Source organism: Hippoglossus hippoglossus, chromosome 5 (assembly GCF_009819705.1).
Source record: "Hippoglossus hippoglossus isolate fHipHip1 chromosome 5, fHipHip1.pri, whole genome shotgun sequence".
In the NCBI taxonomy this organism is placed as follows: Eukaryota; Metazoa; Chordata; class Actinopteri; order Pleuronectiformes; family Pleuronectidae; genus Hippoglossus; species Hippoglossus hippoglossus.
In genome coordinates, this window is record NC_047155.1 from 13,781,011 (window position 1) to 13,802,537 (window position 21,527).

Sequence of the window (21,527 nt, forward strand, 5' to 3'; positions counted from 1 at the left end):
CATTAACAACAGCCGCCTAGAAAATAAGAACAATCCCAATTATGAAGTGTGTTAACACAGTAAACACAATATTTATTTGAGCATTTATATTCTACAGAAATACATGTGAATGCACACGTGGAGGAAAGGGGTTAAAAAAGATAAAAATCATTTTATATGGTATTTCATCTGAAGTATAAATACAACGTGATAAATACTAAGTGCTACATGCTTTATGAACACACTTGACACTTTTTGAATAAAGCTGTAAAACTGCATCAAAGCTTCACCAGGCAACATTATTTTGTGGCTGCTCCAAATGCACTGGAATGAACAGTCTCCAAATGTCTTTCTCTTTCTCTTCAAAGTGGGACACATATGTTGTCACGACCATAAACTCTTCACCTTCAGTCCATTTCAGCTCCATGTCCCTGTCTTCATCAGTGGACAGACCTCACTTGTGCAAAGTTTATCCACTGATGAAGACAGTGAAATACTGATGAAAAGCTCCAGGCTTGAAATGAGCTTCATCATACGACAATTTACAAACTCAAGAATAAATGTGACTTTACAGTATGACGTCTAAAAGGTGTGTCATAGCAAACATTATAATTCCCTGTTAGTTAAAAAAAATGTTTTTAAATAAACAAGATAAAAACTGATTCTGAAGTGGCTGATTTTTTAGTGTCTGTGGGCGTCTGTATCTAAAGTCGGCAGCTCAGTAACTTATATTGTCCAATGTCAGGCAGGTGAGAGGATTTTTTTTGGGGAGTTTTAATGTCCCTTCATAAAACTGTGTAACACACGGTCTCCCCTGTCTGACAGCCAGTACCCCGCCATGGCTGCCATTGCCCCTATGAATACAGATGTGTAGACCATGTCTCCCTTAGCGGCCAGTGTGGCCAGAGCACAGAGTACCACCCCGAAGAACATCTGCTGCAGCACCTCCACCTCATCATCCTGGATGTCCTCGAACAGGCCTTTCTGCTCAACGCCTGCAGGGGGAGCGAGGTTAGGCTGCAGTGAGGTTGGGTGTTAGAATGTGGGTGTGAACATCCTTGCGTGCATGTGATGGGACTCACTAGGCAGCTGCTTCCTCACACAGACGCCTCCCTTGCGGTGGAACCCTTTGGCACAGTCACAGCGGAACGAGCCGACGGTGTTGGTACAAATCTCGTCCAGGCCGTGGCAGGCGAGCACCCTGTCACTACATTCATCTATGTCTGAGCAAAAGAACGAGAGGCACATCACTTCCTCACAGAGATGTACTTCACTGCTGCTCATCAGAAGAGTTAATGCACATGGAATAATACGTAAAATGATCAGTCATTTATAATTACCCAAACACTTGGACCCTGTCAGCCTGTAGCCAGAAGCACACTTTCTGCAGCGGGCTGGTCCGCTACCCATACAGCCCACACAGGCTGGGTCACAGTCTGAGGAAAGAGTGGGAGTGACCATGTCATATTTTATCTTACAATGCACTGAGTTGTCAATAGCTCTTACAGCTGCATTTAAGTGACAGAGAAAAACTATTATTATAGTATTCTTATTTTATAGCACATTTCAATCAAAAAAGTTGCAAAGCGTTTTGAATAAACATAAAAACATCAAGCAATTTAAATAAAAAAGAAAGATGAACTAAAGAGAAAGTAATTACATTACAATTAATAATGTGGTTTAGAGGAAAAAATACAGTTTAGTATAAATACCCACGTAAAGTTTGAAAAGAGGTGTACAAGCCAACATGCCAACAACATTGCCCAGTGTGATAAATCTATATTAATTATAGCTTTTGTCTGTGGATTTTGGTTAAAAACAAATAATTTGAGGCTGTGGGATATTTTATAAAATCATGAGACCAGTTCTGACCCACTGACCTCTGCACTCAAACGAGCCCTCTGTGTTGAAGCAGTAGCTGTTGAGAGGACAGTTGTCAAGCTCCGTTCCACACTCATCAATGTCTAGGAAACAGAGCAAAACAAATATTAAATGACGAATCTCCTCGTCCTGTGTCGTCCATGCAGAACGTGATGATTTCCAGACTCACGCTCAGTGCTCTGCAGACAGTACCTACACAGGTGTTATTATGCAGCGTCCATCCTGCTCTGCATCCCTCACACTGGTCATTCTCTGGGCCTGAACACTTGCTGCAGGCACCAGGACAGCTGTGCACCTGAGCCGCCAACACGCACCACAGCCAGGCAGCCTGCAGCAGCTTCCCATGAGGCGTCCAAAGTCTCATCTGGTCCAGAAAATAAGGTTGTTTATATCCTCCGTTAATATCACAGAATTTAAACATATTTGAAAGTTGAGAGAATAACAACTGGCATCAAACTCCTGTCGACATCAGGACACATGCTTCATCTTTGGGTTTATATCTCATCGTCCATGTGATCATGAATGAATGAGCAGCTGCTGATCACTTTGGTATTTAAAGCTGAGCAACAAGAGAACTTCTACTCTAGTAGCATATTCAGGTACTTGAGACTTTACATCTTTTCATATCACTTTATATAATTTCACTAAATTTCAATAGTAGACCTATATATCTATAATTTTACTCAAGGACGTTGGAGGCAGGGTTCTGAGGGGGCTGCAGCACCCCCTGTTGTCAAAGGGTGTAACTGAAAGGCAAAATGTTTTACTTAACCAATCAATTAAAAAGACGCCTGTCATTTAATTTCCTTGAGTAATGAAAGTAGCCTACATTTTTTTTAGCCTATATATATTATTATTACTATATGATATTTTTATAATAATAGATGACCTCAGGCACAACTTCAGAGTAGGAACCTGCGTTCTGTGTCCATAGCTGAATATGGGACTATGTTGCTTTGACATGCATCACTATTGTGTTCAGGTTTGCAGTTTGTTGTTGTGTAAAATGTCAGAATCGTAAATACTAAAACTTTGCATTTAATATGATAATAGCACACTCATCTCTAAGTGACTTCCAGCGTCCCTGTTTTCACTATATTTCTATTCAGGTCCAGCTACTACACTATTTCAGACATGTTTTATGTACAAACACATGATCTGCCTATAAAGTATAAGAGGACTTGTCATAGATTGAACAACAACAGTAAAAGTTCAAATTACTAGTTCAAACTTGTGCTCTGAAATAGTTTTCACTCTTTTTTCCAGTAGTTTTATCAATAATACCTCTGTACTTTAACTTAGATTTTGAATTGACTTTTAATGCTAACAGAGATCTTTCACATTGTGGTATTTCTTATTTTGCTTTAGTTAGGACTTATTCCACCACTGTGTGGCGCTGCTGTAATAGAGACACGCAGAGATTTAATACATTGAAACATAAACTTTAATCCTAATGACAAATCAGGGTCATGAATGGTGTTTACTATTTATAAGGGCTCGTTTCATTCAACTTTTATTATGAAAATATAATATAATGTATACACTGAGTCACATTCTGACACATCTACTCACAGTCATTCTAACAATGTCAACAACTTTAACTGTAAACAAGCTTTGAAGTCATCCTGGAAACAAAACTTAGAAGTGTATTTAAAGTCATTGGTTTTATTTACCTCCTCCAAGTGCGTCGACTTCACTCGGGACTGTTCTGTCAAAGGTTCACCATTTTGTGTTTGATTCAAAGCCTCAAACATCCCGAGCGAGCGGAGCACCCAGCAGTTTCTCCGCACCGCCCTGCCGGGATGTGATGTAATAAATAACAAGTGCTCCTCTTACACTTGGCTGCCAGAATCAAATGCGAGTTTAAAGACTGCCAATCACAGCCCGAGCTCTGCCACACGCTGAAATAAGCAACGTTATTTATAGACAATTTATTTATAGACAAGTGTGGACGCTCTTACAGTCTATATCTACTCTGTGGGGTTGGAGGTTGAGTTAAAGTTAATCAATTTGCTTGAAGGAAGAGTCTCTGTATATTTGTTATCCGACACATGATCAAAAACATTTAGTAAAAAAGACCAAAACAAAGTGACTGTTGTTGTTTTTTCCTCCCTGATCTCTTTGTTGTCTAGAAACAAGTTAAAAGTCACCAGTGATCCACGTGGTTACGCTGGGTGACATGTTCCAGTTTGTTTTGAGGCCATCATACGTGTCCTGCAATAAAACATCCTCAGCTGAAAACTGTGCTAAGCAAGTGTGCTTCTTACTCCAGTTTGGGAAACCTTTGCTAAAAACTACTGTGCTCAGCTGTCATTGGAAATTAAAGGCTCCATATTGTAGAAATTGAGATTTCTGCGTTTTTCTTTTGCGATAATAAAGCAGGTCTATAGGTGCCTTATAGATCATGGGGAAATATCAACAAGTTCAACCAACAGAAAAATGGACAACACATTTTCAAAAAAATGAGCTTTACAATGTGTTGTTGTTTTCTGTAACTTTTGGTCTTAATGGGATTTGTTGACAATATAGATTATTGTCCACCTTTCAGAGTGTCTGATCTTTGTTTCATGACTTGGATGCACATGTCCTTCCTGACATTCATGAGAACTTTAAGGGTATTGTCTCCAAGTTTTTATCAACTCCAATATATTTACATAGTGAGGTCCTTTGCTGGTCTGATCCTTCTTTAGTCTCTGCTCTCCATCCATCTGATCTGCCCCATTTCCATCCTGTCCACATTTTTCCACCTGATCTCCTCCCTGTCCTGCCCAGACGTAGTTCAGTTAGTAGGGCCTGGGTCTGGAGAGGGAAGCTGGAACAGAGGCAGCCCCTGAAGCAGCTCTGGTAGGTTCTTGTCGCTGCTTGGACTTGAGTCAAATTTCACCAGAAGGAAACGCTCTCCAGCCCTGCCCTGCTCCTTGTCCGCTTGAATGAGGCACAGAGAGGCTGCGAACACATCAGAGTAAGGGGAGCCATATCTGAGGAAGGCCCTCGTCTGCCATCTTTTTCGTGATAACCCTCTTATGGTTAATGCGCCCATTCCTCCGTTCTCTCCAAGGCTTTCTGGGTTCAAAGCGGACCACAACTCGGTCCCCCTGGGTGTTTAGCTTCAAGTAGCTGAGAGTGCAGCCAAGGCAGAGGCCCAGAGTGCACTGCTCCTTCCTGCTCCACTGGTCCACGGACACATTGAAGCCTTGGTTGCAGAGCAAAGAGCCAAGTCGACAAACTGACTCAGAAACACCATCATCCACATCTGGGGGGCTCAGCAGCAGCACGCGACCCTCTCTGCCAACTACAAAGAGGGGATGAATTTCAGAGTTTGCTCTATTGTATATTGTATAGAAAAAGTAGAAAGAAACTTACTTTTCACAAATCCACCATGATGCCAGCTCCACACCCATTCTAAAAAAAGACAGGGAATCAAATAAATATTGATAAAGTGTTCAACATTTCATAGAGTTTCTCAAGAAATAATGCAGAGATCTTCATGAACATGTGAAGTTTGATCTGGATGAATCTGATCTCCATACAGGCACTTGCAAGATGGTGGCCAATCAGATGTGGCAGAGGTATGCGAGCTACGATTGCGCTTTTAGTTTATTATGAGTTGGTTACAAATTCCAGAGCAGAAAAATGAAACACTGTTCTCTATTCATGTCATGTATTGTAGGATTTCCTCCTTATTCTTACACATTTACACTTAATGCAAAGAAAAAGATAAAGGATGTTAGAACTCACTCTTGACAAAGCCGTGAAGTCTATAGAACACAAGCATAGTCAAGCTAAACAGCAACATGACAAAGACAAGCAGGAGACTCCAGCGCCACCTGTCAGCTGAAATGAGAACAAAAAAGAATATTAGTTTTTAATGTACATTGCATGTGTATTGTACGCAAGCTAAATACAAGCTAAATACACCTTCAGTGTCAGTTTGTATAAAGTGTGTCAGTGTCACTTACTGGTTTTTTAAAACAGAAAGGACCAGACTCATGTCCCATTCCCTTTACTTTCACCTGCACAAATAGATAAACATGGATGAGTTATTCAAATTCAGCCATTATACTGTACGACTCTGTGGCTGACGACCGAGAATACTTTACCATTACACATGGAGACAGCTGAAGGTCGATGTCTTCAAAGACCCGGTTTTCTCCTGAGGGGGACAAAGTTGTGAATCTCATTAGATTCTAAAAATGCCGGGAAGCCACACATTGCCCAGCACACAGAAATCAATTCTAAATTCTAATGGAGATCTCAAACTTTCAAATTATACCAAATATCTGAAATGTAGGAATATTGAAAATTAAGGTTGAGCAAAATGTATGAACATTTTGACATGGTGAATATTAAAGTTGAATTCAATGGTGCAGCCATACAAGCATGGATATTTCATGCAGTATTAAAAAGCCTATTGTATTGCTTCCTATAAATGTGGAAACAAGTACATAAGTCTTGATGCAGAGTAGATACTGTTTCACATACAGTGCAACAAACAGGTTAAAAATGAGGATTACTAGGGTCACTAAGTCTTTTCTTACCCAGAGTCCTTTGCGGTTTTGTCTCCATGTTCTATTTGCCAGCTGTTGTCTGGGGCCCCTCATCTCCCTGCAGCTGCTGCCCTCCTTGAGACAGGGCCACACCTCACCCTCCAGCCTGCAGGGGGCAGACAGGTTCCACAGCAGCAGTGTGCCATGCTGGTTGGTTTGACCCTGGCCCACAGACACTGACACGTTCTGCCACACGTTCCTCTGAGCGAAATCTGGACACACAGGAGACGACAACATACCAAAGATAAAAATAAACCCACTCTTCGCCTTGTACACTTAATAAAAAAAGAGACCTCATGGCTTCTCACCCATGTCTGCGAAGGGGCATCTTCGAGAGCGCACGGAGTTCTGATCATACCATGTCTAAAAGAACACAAACATGTCGGTCACATCAGGACGCAGCACTGTTGATATGTCAGCTGTATGTTATCATGATGTGATAGTGACTGTACCATGAGACACATGCAGTGGGTCACAGAATAGAGGGGATGGTCTTCCTCTTCCATCTCTGCACAGTTACAAATCAGAGAGAAAAACAGTTCTATTACACAGGATTTAGATTCATAGTAACCAAAGATCAGCATAAAAAAATGTGTGTAAAGGGTGAAGGTAAGCCTGGCTCTGTTTGATGTCACCCCTGGACTATGAACCAAGCAGTAAACACATGGAGTCTCTCCTGGTTGCGTAGCAGCCAATGAATAGTCTGGCACTGGGTTTTATACTTTGCTAATGTAGGTTGAGTAACTATAATGATATGTAGGTGCTGGAATATGGACTTTGTCCCATTTAACTCACTGCAAACAAACACATGTCACAAACTGTGGAAACTGTTCCACTGCACAACCCAACTGTATGTAAATGTGTTAAATTAGCTCCACCTGCAGCAGCTACAACCCAAAATACTACTTATACATATGTAACAATAATACAACATTATGGGAACATTGTGGACTAATTTTAACTTTGGTACTCAGTACGTTTTATTGACTATGTATGTTCTAACATTGAATTTCAGTTTAACTTATGATTGAATATTTTTTGCAGTGTGGTTTTACTTCTTTTACTTGAATGATTTAGTCCATCCATCCATCCATTATCCAAACCTTAAAGAATCAGGAGTGTGCTGGAGGAAACTTGAATAAATAATCTCGATATTTCTTCCACCTCTGCACCAAATACAAAAACTCCTCCATGTTTGGACACCAACCTGACAAATCCCATTGTGCTCATGTTGGATGCACACGGACAAGCTGCCATTATTTCTGCCATCAAACTGCAGCTCCACGTGATTCTTCTCTTTGGGGATTACAATCCTGAGTTCTGGCACTGAAAAGAAGAAAAGAAAAACTGGTTTAACTCCAAAAGACAAAGAAAAATGCAAACTGGCACAGGGAACACCTGGTAATGTTTTGTGTAGGGGATTCTTTTTCTCACCATGACACTCTTCTACACATTTCTTCAGCTCCAGGGAACACACTGAGGACAGATGGTGAGACAGTATATGTCAGACACTGTGTCATGAGTTCAACAGACGTTCTGATGTTAAACCTCTGAAGGACCAAACTTTACCTTCTTCTAGAGAAGGAACAACAACCCGTTGAGTTAGATGCAGTAAACTAGAAGGATATACAATCACTTTGCTGCTGAAGGAAACCCCAGCCGGTTTAGTAATCACCATGGAAACCTACAGACGTCACACACATACACATACAGAGTTTACAAGACATGACAGTGGCTGACAGTAAAGACTTTTTAATCCAGTACACTGTACCTTTGCTCGGTTTTGCTGAGTAACCGCTGTTTGATTGACAGAAAACTCCACCTTCTTGCATGTGGGCATGGTAGACGCTGTTTGATAGCACACTGTCAGAGAAGCTGTCGCAACAGAGAGGCAGAAGTGGGGCTTAGTTAAAACTCACTGGTAATGGTTGATTTAACTGGGAGAAAAATAAATGAAATCCATGTAAACTCACACTTAAAAGGACCCACAAGTGTACAACAATCATTTACACACATATGTAGTCTACAGTTAAATTCACATTATCCCTTTCACACCAACTTCCATGTTCGCTCATCCATTCAGGATTTCCCAACATCCCACAACACGCTCTCCAACAGCTCCGATTTTGGATGGTGTTCAAATCTGTTTCCACTTGTGTGTGAAATTGTCTCTGAGCGCAGCTTTTCATGCATTACTGGAATTCAACACATCCAACTTGTCGGGATGACAGGAAATCACTTCACAACTTGTGATTTACTTTGTAGGATGGGTCATACTACAGGAATGTAAGGCATAAAAACACTGGCTGTTTGATAGCAAACTATATAGAGTAGACAAACTGATTAGAGTTAATACCTCTACCAAGGTCAAACAGATCCCTTATGAAACCAGTTTTAAATTCACTAGACTGAAAACTGGTACCAAGAAGAGAGACAGCACAGTATATATTTGAGTTTAAGGTCATTTTATTCATTAATAAAGAACAAAATGACCTGGCCCCTTATTACATATCTGAGCTTCTCAGCCCACTTTAAAATTCTAGATCTCTCAGATCCTCCGATCATTTTCTCCCGGCTGTTTTAATCCACATCATTGCATTTTTATTTTAATTTTATCTTCCTTAACTTTATTTTACATGAGTCTATGTTATTTTATTCTTTTACATTTAACATTGTGTCTTTCTTCTTGTACAGCACTATGGTTCGCTGTGGTTGTCTTTAAATGTATCGGCATCAAATTTCACACACTCATAAATATCAGTCCACTAAATATTTTTATATCCAGATCCATGAGTAATTCTCTGAGAAATCAATGAAAATGAAGGTTATTGGATCCATCCTCCAATCCGAATCCAGACCGAAATTTGATCAGTTCCTCTCTGACGCATACCACATCGTTCCACCCAGTTTCATGCTAATCCGTTCAACAACAACAAACAACCACAGATGAGAACGAAACCTCCGTGGTGTAGGAAATAATAAACGACAGTGGGCTCCAGTCTTACCTTTTGGCTTCCTCGCCTCCTCACTGTCGTCCTCCTCATTGTTCCCAGAGTGGCCTTCGTCCTCCATGTCGTTATCCAGGCGGATGTGAAACTCTGTGTCTATCATCAAACATAATGCACATGTCTCCTTGGTGTCTGAGCAGAGCTTGAAGTTTGCTGTTAGGTTTTGAACGTCCACACCATCATTCTCGGCCAGAAGGATTATCTCATCCTTCATGGTGCAATCAGAGAGACCCTAAAAGGAGGAAAAGATCATTTTACATTTCACTGAATCAGTATGGAGAGCATCTATTTGCTGGTCAGGAGTCCATTATGAGATAAAGGTTGTATAACATCCACTTGGTCTGATAAGATGACAGATGGTTATAACCCTCTATCTGTGTTTAATTAAATGTTTGAGAATAAATCAATAAATCACTACGAGTGGAAATTTAAATGTGAGAGCTGCCAGTCCTGAAAGGAAATTAAAGGAGTGATTTGTCAACAGAAAACTGCAGCACAGGAAATGTCTTCTTCAAGCGTGTGTTCAAGCATAGTGAATATACCTGAGAGCAAATGACTTCATCACTTTCATATCCAGAAATCTCCAAACCGCAGGTCGACGGGCTCAGGGACAGTAAAACCCACCAAATCAACCACCCTGGGAGAAACATTCTGCCTCAGGACACTCAGGCAGATTTGAGTTTTACAGCATTTCTTTCCCCAGGAGCGACGTTAACACCTTGATGAACAAGTCCAGTGTCTTCCTGTGCTTCATGACTTTACAGGTCAGAGATTAACTTTAGGTGGTATCCAGGAATAAACTGCACACTGGCCAGGTAAGCAGAGAAACGAGACGAGCTGTTGAGGATACCTGGGTTTCACCTTGTTTGTGGCCTGGGGATGAAGAGACACACATTAATGCAGGTGTAGGTTTTCTTTGCCGGGAATAAAACTTGATGCAAATGAAATCAAAGAAGACTAAAACAATTAGTCAAATTCACAAATCTCTTAATCAACAAAATAAGAGAAGCACCTTCAGGCATTTTGTAAGCAAACACTGCAATGTAGTATATATAACACAAGATTAGAAATTACATCATGTTATACCAGTAATACTATAGGAATATAATCATGGTTACTTACTGTGTTTGGTGACCCACTCTGTGTGATTCCCTCTGAGGAGTGTATTCCAGCTCTCACATGTAACTGAAGTTGCTGAGAAGTGTGAGTCATGTAAAAATTGCACCATACAGCGTGTCAGCGTCCTGACTCAGGTGAAGTTCCACCCTCTCTGTCTCCTATGTCTCTCCCTCTTTCTTGTTTTCACTCCCAGCTCAGTCCCTCATCGCGTTCAAGTGCACATAATCCACTTCCTGCTCTGAATTCCAATCACAGTGAAACTATGGCACAGTGGGTCAAAGTTCAAACCTGTTTGTCTTTTCTTCATCTAAACCGGCGCCACCTTGAACGCCGGATTAAAGAATGTTATACCTGTGTTTTAAATAAATACAAAACTTCAGGGCTGATTTGGTGGCAGCACTGAATAATGTTCCTTATCTTGTTGTGTGGCGTTGGCAACGGATTCGTACGTCTGCATGACAACCTAGACAAACAAGTTCCGCTCCAAAATAAAACGAAGTGACATACCTTTGCCCCACGCTGAGTATACAGTTCACAGAGGGAGGACGATGCCAGAAGAAACACACACAGCTCAGACGCAGCAGCTCGACTGGTTTGACCAAACACTGTTGTACTTAATACAAAACCATTGTCTGCCTATCACGGCTTCAGAAACCAGCCAGACTAAAACAACACAACACACCTACTGGGTAAAGTGATATGGCAGAGTTGCAGGCCAGTGATAATAAAACCCTCAACATCTTTGTTACTCAGCAGCAGATCTAAGTTTTAATCAGGGGCCATAATTTTACATTTTACACAGAGGGGCCAATTATATGTACAACATCAATGTTCAATTCCTGATTCAGTAAGGTGCACATTCCTTGTTTACTGTTAGCTCTCTAGCTTTGAACAAAGTATTTTGAAAGTGATTTGTTTGTTTGTGTGTTACTGACAGGACAGGGGCACTTCAGGGGCCAATCACATTTCAGCTAGGGTCAGTGCCCCCTGGCCCGAACTCTATGTTACTGTTATTATTACTGGGGGCGAGTGCACCCCACCCTGCCCTTGGATCCGCCCCTGCTGTTACTGGTTACATTATCTGTAGTCTCTACTAAATTCAGTGTGCAGCCAATAACACAACACTGCAGAGTTTGATTCTAGCCAACTCTGCTGCTCACAAGCCTCTTACAAACCCTGTAGAAGTGATGTAGTACTTAACCATGACTTGTTGTTCTTGGTTGATCGTGAAGCTTTATACATTGTGGCCCTCTTTTAATAGATAAATCACTGATGCATGCTTTGACATAGTCCCACAAACAATGTCATTTGAAAATGAAGTTTGCTTATAGAGGTGGCGTAAGTGATTATAATCTAATTCAGGTTTTGTCAAGAATGTGGCTCTGCCAGGCCACATTACATTGTTTCTACTGATCATCAACAAGGTGCATTTGTGCTCACACAAAATGCTCTTAGAGATTATCTTCTGGAGCACAGGGAACTAAGGGGGGGGGGGGGGGGGGGGGTGGGGGGTTGAACTGGTTTTCTTGTTAAAGTATAAAAGTAGCACTATTTTCACATAATCCTGCTGCCAAACAAACAAATGCAGACGAAAACATAACCTCCTTAGGGAGGTAATCAAGGTGTAGATTTGATGCCAACGAACAACGCCATGTGTCCTTTTGTTCTTAACAAAATGGAACAGTGATACCATCTGACAAAATGTTTGAAATAAATATGAATCAATGAAGTTGAAGACAAACGGATCTGGGACACTATTTATTCATTTATGTTGAGTATAACAGGTGGATGATCTTCTCAAGAGATACAGCGTCGCTCTCACTTAAAGCTGTGCGACGATGAAGTCATCCAGGGGTCTCTGCAGGGCAGCATCGGCAGAGACAAGCCAGCAACCCAGTGTAGGGGGAGAGACAATACTGTAGTCAACAGCACCGGATCTAGAAAAGAGAGATTCATGATAAATCTTTGTGTATTATAGACAATAACAACTATAGCACCCTCAAACAGCTGCACACATGTACCTGTCCACATCCACCTCCTGCTCATTGATCTTAAGCCTGGAAGAGGGAGTTTGCTGCAGCTCCTCATAAACCGCAGGTTTCAGAGCTGCACACAGAGGACACATAAAGAAATGACACTAAAATGGTTAGTCTGGTTCTTAAAAAGACAATAATCAAACATTGATTCAATATATCAATGACCTGATATTTAATCATAACAGGAAATGAAGCTATCCCGGCCATGAGCAGATACACAACCTTTTCACCCACCTAAAATTCCTTCAATGCTGTTGTCAGATGGATGCTGCCTTAAAACCGGCCACAGGAATTTTTCACCGTGTCTCTCATGAAGTAAGATGACAATTCGTATGTCCCCAGTAGCGACATCGACTTCCTTGTTCCGTTTAATCACCGTCACACTAGAAAAACATGCATCATCATTACTTTCTTTTTTCGGTTCCTTATTTAAGGCCCTGCACATCCCCACAGGTCCTCACACTAAAAGCTGTGTCTCAGTTCAGAGGCTGCATTCTTCGGAGGACACAGTAACCGGTCACCACTCTCTACATCTGTGCTGAGCAGACGATATCTTAGTATATACAACATGTCGAACCTGGAGGCGAATGCATGGGCTACAACAGCAGAGGACCAAAAGTGGACATTAAAGACAGTGGCCTGGTTTGATGAATCTCAATTTCTGCTGTGGAGCACTGATTGCAGTGTCAGACGTTGGCATCTACAGCATGAATCCATGGACTTGTGTCAATAATCCAGGCGGTTGGTGGGGGTGTAATGGTGTGGCACATGTTTTCTTGGCACATTTTGGTCCTCTTAATATGAACATAATGTCACAGAATATCTGAGTATTGTTGCTCACCATGTACATCCCTTCATGTTCACAATTGGAATATTTGCTCATCACTCATCATTATATTAATTCAGAGCCTAGACGCTAAACTATGTTCTGCTGCTGCAAAAAACATTTCAAACGTTTGGTTCACCATGGATGTGCAGGGCCTTTCATATAAGTGTCACCTATAAAGAGCAATTTACAGATGTTAACAATAGTGATTCAGTGAAAGTTAAGCATCATAAATAATATTATATGTTATGTTGATGTTATGTTCCCGAAAAGTCAAAGTAGATTTGCCCTGATGTGATCTTGATGTAATTCCTGACCATTACAATACAAGGTTACCTTCCAGCTGTGATGTGCTCCTCTCCAGTGTGGCGTGTCAGTGTCTGTCCATCTCGTACAATGATTTCATTGAAGTAAATGTCAATGTACAGGTCAGCTTTGACGCGGATGACGATCTTTGTGAAGCCCCCATCTGCAACTGAGTCCAGCTCACCGTTCACAGACAGCTCTGGTACAAAAAGAGAGCAAACGCAACTTAAAAGTGGGGAGTACACATTGGTTGATACCCACTTCATAACAGACAAAAAGATCCTGAGCAGAAAAAGAGTGACAACTCTCTACAAACATGAAAAGCAAAAGGCATTCATTTAATATTACTGTAAGGGAAAATGAGACACATTACTGACCCCTGCTGGGACTGTGAAGTAGTTTAAGCCGTTCATTTCCAGTGACGTCAAAGCACAGTGGAATAGACTGATTTTCAGCTTTCAGCAAAAACCTGTGAGAAAGAGGAGCTGGGGACACACAGACACACAGAGACACACAGCTGATTTAACTACAGATGTATTATGGCATCTCGACTCTCAGGCGGTTGTGATCAGTGCTCATGTATGCTTTCTGTGTGAAGATCATTTGTAATTTACGTTTACAAGGTGAAAACATGCCTGTGCTTCGATGGCAATGGAAGAAAGATTTAAAGAAATTTGCTGTTATGGCCTCACACTAGATTTTAAAACCAGAGTGACTTTAGTTGACTAGAGAATCGTAGTTATGGTGCATACCTGCCTTAAAATGTTTTCTTTTGTGGTTTATATGTCGAAATTTGTTATATGGAATATTGTTTGTCCTCAGATAAACTACAGCAGTCGTCAAAAAGTGAGTCTAACCAGGGGTCAAAATCGGCGTCAGATAATGTTGATTCTCTGATTAGTTTTATTTCAACATATCAGACAGACACAGACATTCACTGGTGTCAGGTGCTGATCTCCATCATGCAGCAACATTCATGGGATCTCTTCCTGTTTGGTAATTGGTCTTCAAAGTGAAAGCATAATGTTCTTTTTGTTGCTGCCATGCTTGGTATTGAGTTGAATTGCAGAGCTTTTATTTTGAAAAAAACCCCCAGCCCATTCCAAATAGGCTGGTTCAGAACAGGCACTTCACCAGTAATTATAAATAATGGTGTGGGAATTTAGATTTTGTGTATAATTACAATGGTTAGATAGACTTCACTGATAATACGGGTCCCAAAGTACAAACTCATTTTACTGATCACTGTATAACTTTTTATATGTTTGGCTGAATTGTGTCAAATAAGATTTTAGTTATCTTATATTCAATTCATGTTGTCTTTTATAGTCCTGTAAGTGCACCATTTTCCCCACACCATGCACAGTGAACAACGTTATAATGTACACAAGTGATACTCTACCAGTAGCAGTAGTAGTAGGAGCAGTAGCTGTCACAATTGTAGGAGGAAAATGGACTGTAGACAAATCGTCATCTTCCATTTCGTAAAACATTTCTGTGAATAAATTAAGACAAAAGCAGTTAAATACAATTACAGACGTTTTAATTTAAGAGGAAATTACATTAATTGACACCTAAACTAAAGCCAATCCCTAAATACAAACATTATTCTATACCTCAACCAAAGAAAATTGGTGTCATTGTAACATAAACAACTGTAAATCAAAATGAAACATTAAAGCTAAGATGACACGTCTCATCAAATATTTTTTCCATGTAGTTTTCAACTAAAAATAGGTTTCTTAACCTGTATTGAAATCTGTGAAGGAACATCTTACTCATATTAAATCATGTGATTGATATTTTTTTCGTAAATTCAATTTAGTTCAGTCTGAAAGATTGTAGAGCCTTGGTGGAAGTATGCTTTGTTAGTTGTTAGTTAAACATGGGTGTTTCCATAATATTAGAGGAATGGTCCAGAAATGAAAGTTTACCGACGGCAGTTGGCATCATCCCAAAATCAGGGTACGTTATCCTTCTGTGACCTGGAAAATAAAGAGTCAAATTTAAGAATTAAAACTTTGAATATCACATCAACTTACTTTAATAATTTCTTGTGTTATAGATGAGTAATGGTCTCAATAATTGATGAAAGATGACATTATAACAATACAGAAATTCCGAGTTCCCCCGACCATCAGGTGTGAGACAAACTTTGTCACCTCCGTGCAACTACAATATTGACATCATGACAGGTGAGGCTGGACAAATTCCGAGCTTTTCCTTCAGGCCCAGCTCAACACTGCACCAACAGTCATTTCATCTTCATATGTAAACTAGAGGGGCACCACGAGACTGAATACCTCTGCCAAGTCTGATTGGCCACTTTATCACCATGTTGCATGAATGTATTGAGGTCAAATACATATACCGTGTACACAGACATTAACTGCTTACAATTTCACCTGTTGATAGATATTAGTGCTCTATAAGCCCAACATTTTTTGACAGATTAAGTAATCTGAACAAAGTCGAGTCAAAGCCGTGCACGGAGATACTGTGTGTACATACCTGCTGCAGAGCCCATATGAGGACCAGTGAGTCATGTTAAACAGAAAGAAAATACCAGGAATCCGATGCTCTTATTAAATGCATTAACTTCATTCATGTATCGTAATTGCACCATCTGATGCCAAATATCATTGATACATATCAGTGATCTATATGACACCTTTTTTTCATAAAGTTCCCTGCATTATTCCTTGACAGATTCACAAAATTCCCCCCAAAAAACACCTATCTCAGAAAGTGAAAAGGAAAATAATCCTGGATTGTCCTCTTTGAATTGAATCCGCTCCAAAAGTTTATGCGTTTCACCTTCGCTCATACCCCACTCTACCAGTTTCTAAAAATCGCTTCAGTGGTTTTTATGTAATCCTGCTAATAGACTGACAAACAGCGAGGAAAACACAACTTCCTTGTCTGAGGAAACAAGAACCTGTGATAATTCTTCACTTAGGGAACCAGCTAACGGACCAATCCAGAAGAGCCTGATGAAGCACAGAACATCATTGATAAAACAAAGAGCTATCAAGTGCTATATTGTACAGAAATTGTATTATCGTGTAGAAACAGCTCTCGCTTTGGGTCGTAAGGGAGAGGAAATCATGACATTGGTCAGAGCACCAGTTACTCACGCAGTACGTCCATCTCAGCCCATGCTGATCGAAGCATAAAGAAACACACACATGTCACCGATATAAAGTTGCTCCACAACGTCCATGTAACTGAACAACTCTGATAGTGATCTCCCATCATCACATATCCTTCCAAAAATATCGTTGGTCTGAGTGCAGAAACTTCCCATCTCCGTTACTTTCCTTTTTAATTTCACAAGGCAATGACACATACAGGGTGGTTACATGTGAACAGTGCAATTGTACAAACTGCATCCATTGTTTTTACGTACTGTCATCGTGGATTTGACCAGCTTGAACGAAACGATTTCCAGCATGAAAAAAAGGGACAAGATGAAAACATAACGTTAAGATGTGGTCACTTTGAAATACTCCTCCTAAGGCCTCATCATCCTTCTGATGAATCAAAGGTTTTTAGTAAAACACAAAATATTTAATTCTTTTTGCACGGTTAAAAAAAAAAGTTTTCCAAGTGACTTGAAATCTGGACAAGGTAATAACATTTTGCGATATTGGTTTTGATTTAACTTTCTGGCTGGGATTCAAAATCATCCAACAGATCTTTGGGCTTATGCTCAGATTCCACAAGGGCAAGACATTTACAGGAGGGAATGATCTGGACAGAAGTTTGTAAATGTTCTAATTGAGATTAAGTACGTTTTATTTTGAAAAATGTATATCAAGTAAACAATCCTGCGTATTGATCAATCGTGTCGTGTCTCCAATGTTTCTATAGGTGAGTCAGGTCGAGTCAAAGCCGTGCATGGAGATACTGTGTGTACATACCTGCTCCAGAGGGCATAGGAGGAGGAGGAGGGGGTACTGTAAAACAGAAAGAAAACATGATTTTTTATTACATGAAAGAGGTAATTTGATCAGTTGAACCAAGCTGTTAGTTTTCTTTTTCTTTTTTCTTCCTGCTAACTGCGTTTTTGTCAGTGTTTTTATCTGTGCATTCTTTTTCCCTCAGCCACATAATTGTGTAACTTTGTGTCTCTAAAAACTCCAAATTATTTCACTGCCTTGTTCGAAAAAAACTAAAAACACAATAACAATTCCTGCTTGTAAAACAATCAAGTTGTTAATTATTGTTAATGAATTAATTAACTGTATTTTCAGGCTTAAGTATTTATATTGATAAATACTGACAAATTTGATCTATCAATATATCCACAAACTCAATACCAGGAATCTGTTGCTCTTAATAAATGCATAACTGAATTCATGTATTGTAATTGCACCATTTGATGCCAAATATCATTGATACATATCAGTGCGCTATTTGACACCTTTTTTTCATAAAGTTCCCTGCATTATTCCTTGACAGATTCACAAAAAACACCTATCTCAAAAAGTGAAAAGGAAAATAATCCTGGATTGTCCTCTTTGAATTGAATCCACTCTACCAGTTTCTAAAAATCGCTTCAGTGGTTTTTACGTAATCCTGCTAATAGACTGACAAACAGCGATGAAAACACAACCTCCTTGTCAGAAGAGACAAGAACCTGCGATAATTCTTCACTTAGGGAACCAGCTAACGGACCAATCCAGAAGAGCCTGATGAAGCACAGAACATCATTGATAAAACAAAGAGCTATCAAGTGCTATATTGTACAGAAATTGTATTATCGTGTATAAACAGCTCTCGCTTTGGGTCATAAAGGGAGGAAATCATGACATTGGCCAGAGCACCAGTTACTCACGCAATACGTCCATCTCAGCCAATGCTGATCGAAGCATAAAGAAACACACACACGTCACAGATATAAAGTTGCTCCACAACGTCCATGTAACTGAACAACTCTGATAGTGATCTCCCATCATCAGATATCCTTCCAAAAATACCTTTGGTCCGAGTGCAGAAACTTCCCATATCCTTTATTTTCCTTTTTAATCTCACAAGGCAATGACACATACAGGGTGGTTACATGTCAACACTGCAATTGTACAAACTGCATGTATTGTTTTTACATACCGTAATCTTGGATTTGACCAGCTTGAACGAAACGATTTCCAGCATGAAAAAAAGGGACAAGATGAAAACATAACGTTAAGATGTGGTCACTTTGAAATACTCCTCCCAAGGCCTCATCATCCTTCTGATGAATCAAAGGTTTTTAGTAAAACACAAAATATTAAATTATTTTTGCTTGGTTAAAAAAAAAAGTTTTCCAAGTGACTTGAAATCTGGGCAAGGTAATAACATTTTGCGATATTGGTTTTGATTTAACTTTCTGGCTGGGATTCAAAATCATCCAACAGATCTTTGGGTTTATGCTCAGATTCCACAAGGGCAAGACATTTACAGGAGGGAATGATGTGGAGAGAAGTTTGTAAATGTTCTAATTGAGATAAAGTCAGTTTTATTTTGAAAAACGTATATCAAGTAAACAATCCTGCGCATTGATCAATTGTGTCGTGCCTCTAATGTTTCTATAGGTGAGTCAGGTCGAGTCAAAGCCGTGCATGGAGATACTGTGTGTACATACCTGAGCGCATAGGAGTACGACGGTGTCCTGTAAAACAGAAAGAAAACATGAATTTTTATTACATGAAAGAGGTAATTTGATCAGTTGAACCAAGCTGTTAGTTTTCTTTCTTTTTTTCTCGATGCTAACTGCGTTTTTGTCAGTGTTTTTTTCTGTGCATTCTTTTTCCCTCAGCCACATAATTGTGTAACTTTGTGTCTCTAAAAGCTCCAAATTATTTCACTGCCTTGTTTAAAAAAAAACTAAACACAATAACAATTTCTGCTCGTAAAACAATCAAGTTGTTAATTCTTGTTAATTAATTCATTAACTGTATTTTCAGGCTTAAGTATTTGTATTGATAAATACTGAAAAATTTGATCTATCAATATATCCACAAACTGAATACCAGGAATCTGTTGCTCTTAATAAATGCAATAACTGAATTCATGTATTGTCATTGCACCATCTGATACCAAATAAAGCAGATGTCTCGAGCCTGGTATAACAAAGTGCCCTGACGATTTTGTGTTTATTTTGCTCAGGTTAGTTGCTTACCTGGAAAGTTACCTCTTATCATACCACTCGTCTTTTGAAAGCTATGAGAACCTCCTGCAGAACTTCCGAAAGAACCTCCTGCAAAACCTCTTCCAGAACCCCTCTGTGGGTTTGTGTGTGTACCACCTTCCTTTGGTTTATGAAGCACATCTGTGCTCTCTCCTGGAGGCTTGGTGACCACCATGGATGTAAGTGGGGTCACAAAGCTGTACTTCAGCGACAGCTCCAAGGCCTCCTCCTTCACTTTGTCCTTCTCCGGTCCAGACAACTGCAGCCTGTGTCACATGTGTTTTAAACAAGCTGACATTTGATCATCTGACAATGATTCAACAACAATTTGTTGTGTTTTCCAGTATTTATAACTATTAGGTGACTCAACATCTAAGTAGTTTTAAAGAAATATAAGGTTTGCAGTCATTCAATCAATGACTGATTACAAACATAAGGACAAAAAGATGGCTGACATCAAACTCACTCTTTCTCCAGAAGCTGTTTGACTGTGAGGTAGGCCCAAACCCTCTGGATGAGGTCGTCAGACACTATTTCAGTGATGTTTGTTTCCGAAAACGTCACCTTGCTATTCCGCTATCAAGGTATAAATAGGAACTTTCAGAAGAATAATCATAAATTATAACAATGAATTTAATTTCAATGGCACCTTTCTAGACATCCAAGGAACACATGTATAATTAAAGTAAAAACCAACATTAAAATGAGACAATAGACACCTAACAGTTCATTATATGTGAATACTACGAAGATAACAAAGATTCCAGCAGATGTGCAGTGTGGAGCGATGCTTACAGAGAGGGCCACAACTTGTGGAATAAAGGTTTCAACGTTGTTGTCAGTGATCTGACCGGCCACCACGATCTCAGAGCCATCATAATACTGGCTGAAGTTAGTCTGGGTTAAATTTGTCCCACCCAAATATATCATTGTCACATCTGTCAGCAGAGGAGTGGCCACCTCTACATAGAAACCCTGTTGAAACACAATGTGGTCACAATATGTTTCAGCTAAGATAAGAAAGCAGCAGATGGTCAGAATGAGGTAGACAAGAGAACATACACACGTATAGAACAGAATGAAATAGGCAATGAAATTAAATTAAGTAAACAAAATTAAATTAAATATGCATAATATACACCTTTCACTACAAACTGAAACTGAACTTATTTGTAGAGAAACCTACAAGGTGCATTTGTACAGGACGGGTACATCAATTGAATTTGATACAATCATCCACTTATCAATGAAAATGTCAGAAATCACATGGTAAACAGGATATATTCAAAATGTGAAGGAAGCCTCAGCAGTGGAGAATACCCTCAGCTGTAAATCAGCATCAGAGTCGTCATAGATCCGCCGCGCCACACCATCGTTCTGCAGCGACATCGTCTTCAGGAACTCAAAGTTGACATCATAACCAAAACCAAGACAGTAGAGTGGGAATTTGCCTGCAATGGCCTCCTTTACATTTGACTTTATTCTTCCCAGATTTGTCACACCTGCAAAGACACATGACGTGTGGCAAGTTAAAAGTACCCTTAAACAGTGCAACCAAACAACTATCTAGGGTGAGTAAGAGGTTACAGTGCGTACATAAATACATTTTATAGACTTAATTGTTAAATATGTTAATGTCAAAATGTCGACATA

General features: G+C 39.8%; 2 protein-coding genes and 2 long non-coding RNA genes across 5 annotated transcripts in view; 1 reads left to right on the forward strand and 3 right to left on the reverse strand.

The window, feature by feature from the left end:
- Window positions 1–748: 748 nt before the first annotated feature.
- On the reverse strand, window positions 749–2,198 carry LOC117761516 (protein disulfide isomerase Creld1). 2 transcript variants are annotated; one of them, XM_034585475.1, is made up of 5 exons: window positions 2,057–2,198; window positions 1,860–1,943; window positions 1,320–1,415; window positions 1,062–1,202; window positions 749–974 (listed from the first exon to the last, which is right to left on the reverse strand). In XM_034585475.1, the coding sequence occupies exons 3-5, from the start codon at window positions 1,387–1,389 to the stop codon at window positions 754–756; spliced, it is 432 nt and encodes a 143-aa protein (XP_034441366.1). In that variant the 5' UTR covers window positions 1,390–1,415; window positions 1,860–1,943; window positions 2,057–2,198; the 3' UTR covers window positions 749–753. The 2 variants fall into 2 exon arrangements, with proteins under 2 accessions (XP_034441366.1, XP_034441365.1); XM_034585474.1 differs by having other exon boundaries at window positions 2,030–2,126.
- Window positions 2,199–3,360: 1,162 nt separating this feature from the next.
- Window positions 3,361–21,527, reverse strand: part of LOC117761518 (inter-alpha-trypsin inhibitor heavy chain H3-like) — a 44,195-nt gene continuing 26,028 nt past the window's right edge. Inside the window, exons 17-29 of the mRNA XM_034585476.1 lie at window positions 21,195–21,376; window positions 20,670–20,849; window positions 20,341–20,450; window positions 19,917–20,140; window positions 18,318–18,323; window positions 6,860–6,913; window positions 6,716–6,770; window positions 6,399–6,619; window positions 5,961–6,013; window positions 5,820–5,873; window positions 5,599–5,694; window positions 5,224–5,262; window positions 3,361–5,152 (exon numbers count right to left, since the gene is read on the reverse strand). Of these exons, the coding sequence (XP_034441367.1) occupies window positions 6,760–6,770; window positions 6,860–6,913; window positions 18,318–18,323; window positions 19,917–20,140; window positions 20,341–20,450; window positions 20,670–20,849; window positions 21,195–21,376 (767 nt within the window). The 3' untranslated portion in view covers window positions 3,361–5,152; window positions 5,224–5,262; window positions 5,599–5,694; ... (2 more) ...; window positions 6,399–6,619; window positions 6,716–6,759. The remainder of the gene's footprint in view (window positions 5,153–5,223; window positions 5,263–5,598; window positions 5,695–5,819; window positions 5,874–5,960; window positions 6,014–6,398; window positions 6,620–6,715; window positions 6,771–6,859; window positions 6,914–18,317; window positions 18,324–19,916; window positions 20,141–20,340; window positions 20,451–20,669; window positions 20,850–21,194; window positions 21,377–21,527) is intronic.
- On the forward strand, window positions 4,149–21,196 carry LOC117761521. Its single transcript, XR_004613841.1, has 3 exons — window positions 4,149–4,159; window positions 15,069–15,076; window positions 21,064–21,196. It is a non-coding gene; the product is annotated as an uncharacterized LOC117761521 (long non-coding RNA).
- Window positions 10,065–13,383, reverse strand: LOC117761520. Its single transcript, XR_004613840.1, has 3 exons — window positions 13,195–13,383; window positions 10,538–11,686; window positions 10,065–10,288 (listed from the first exon to the last, which is right to left on the reverse strand). It is a non-coding gene; the product is annotated as an uncharacterized LOC117761520 (long non-coding RNA).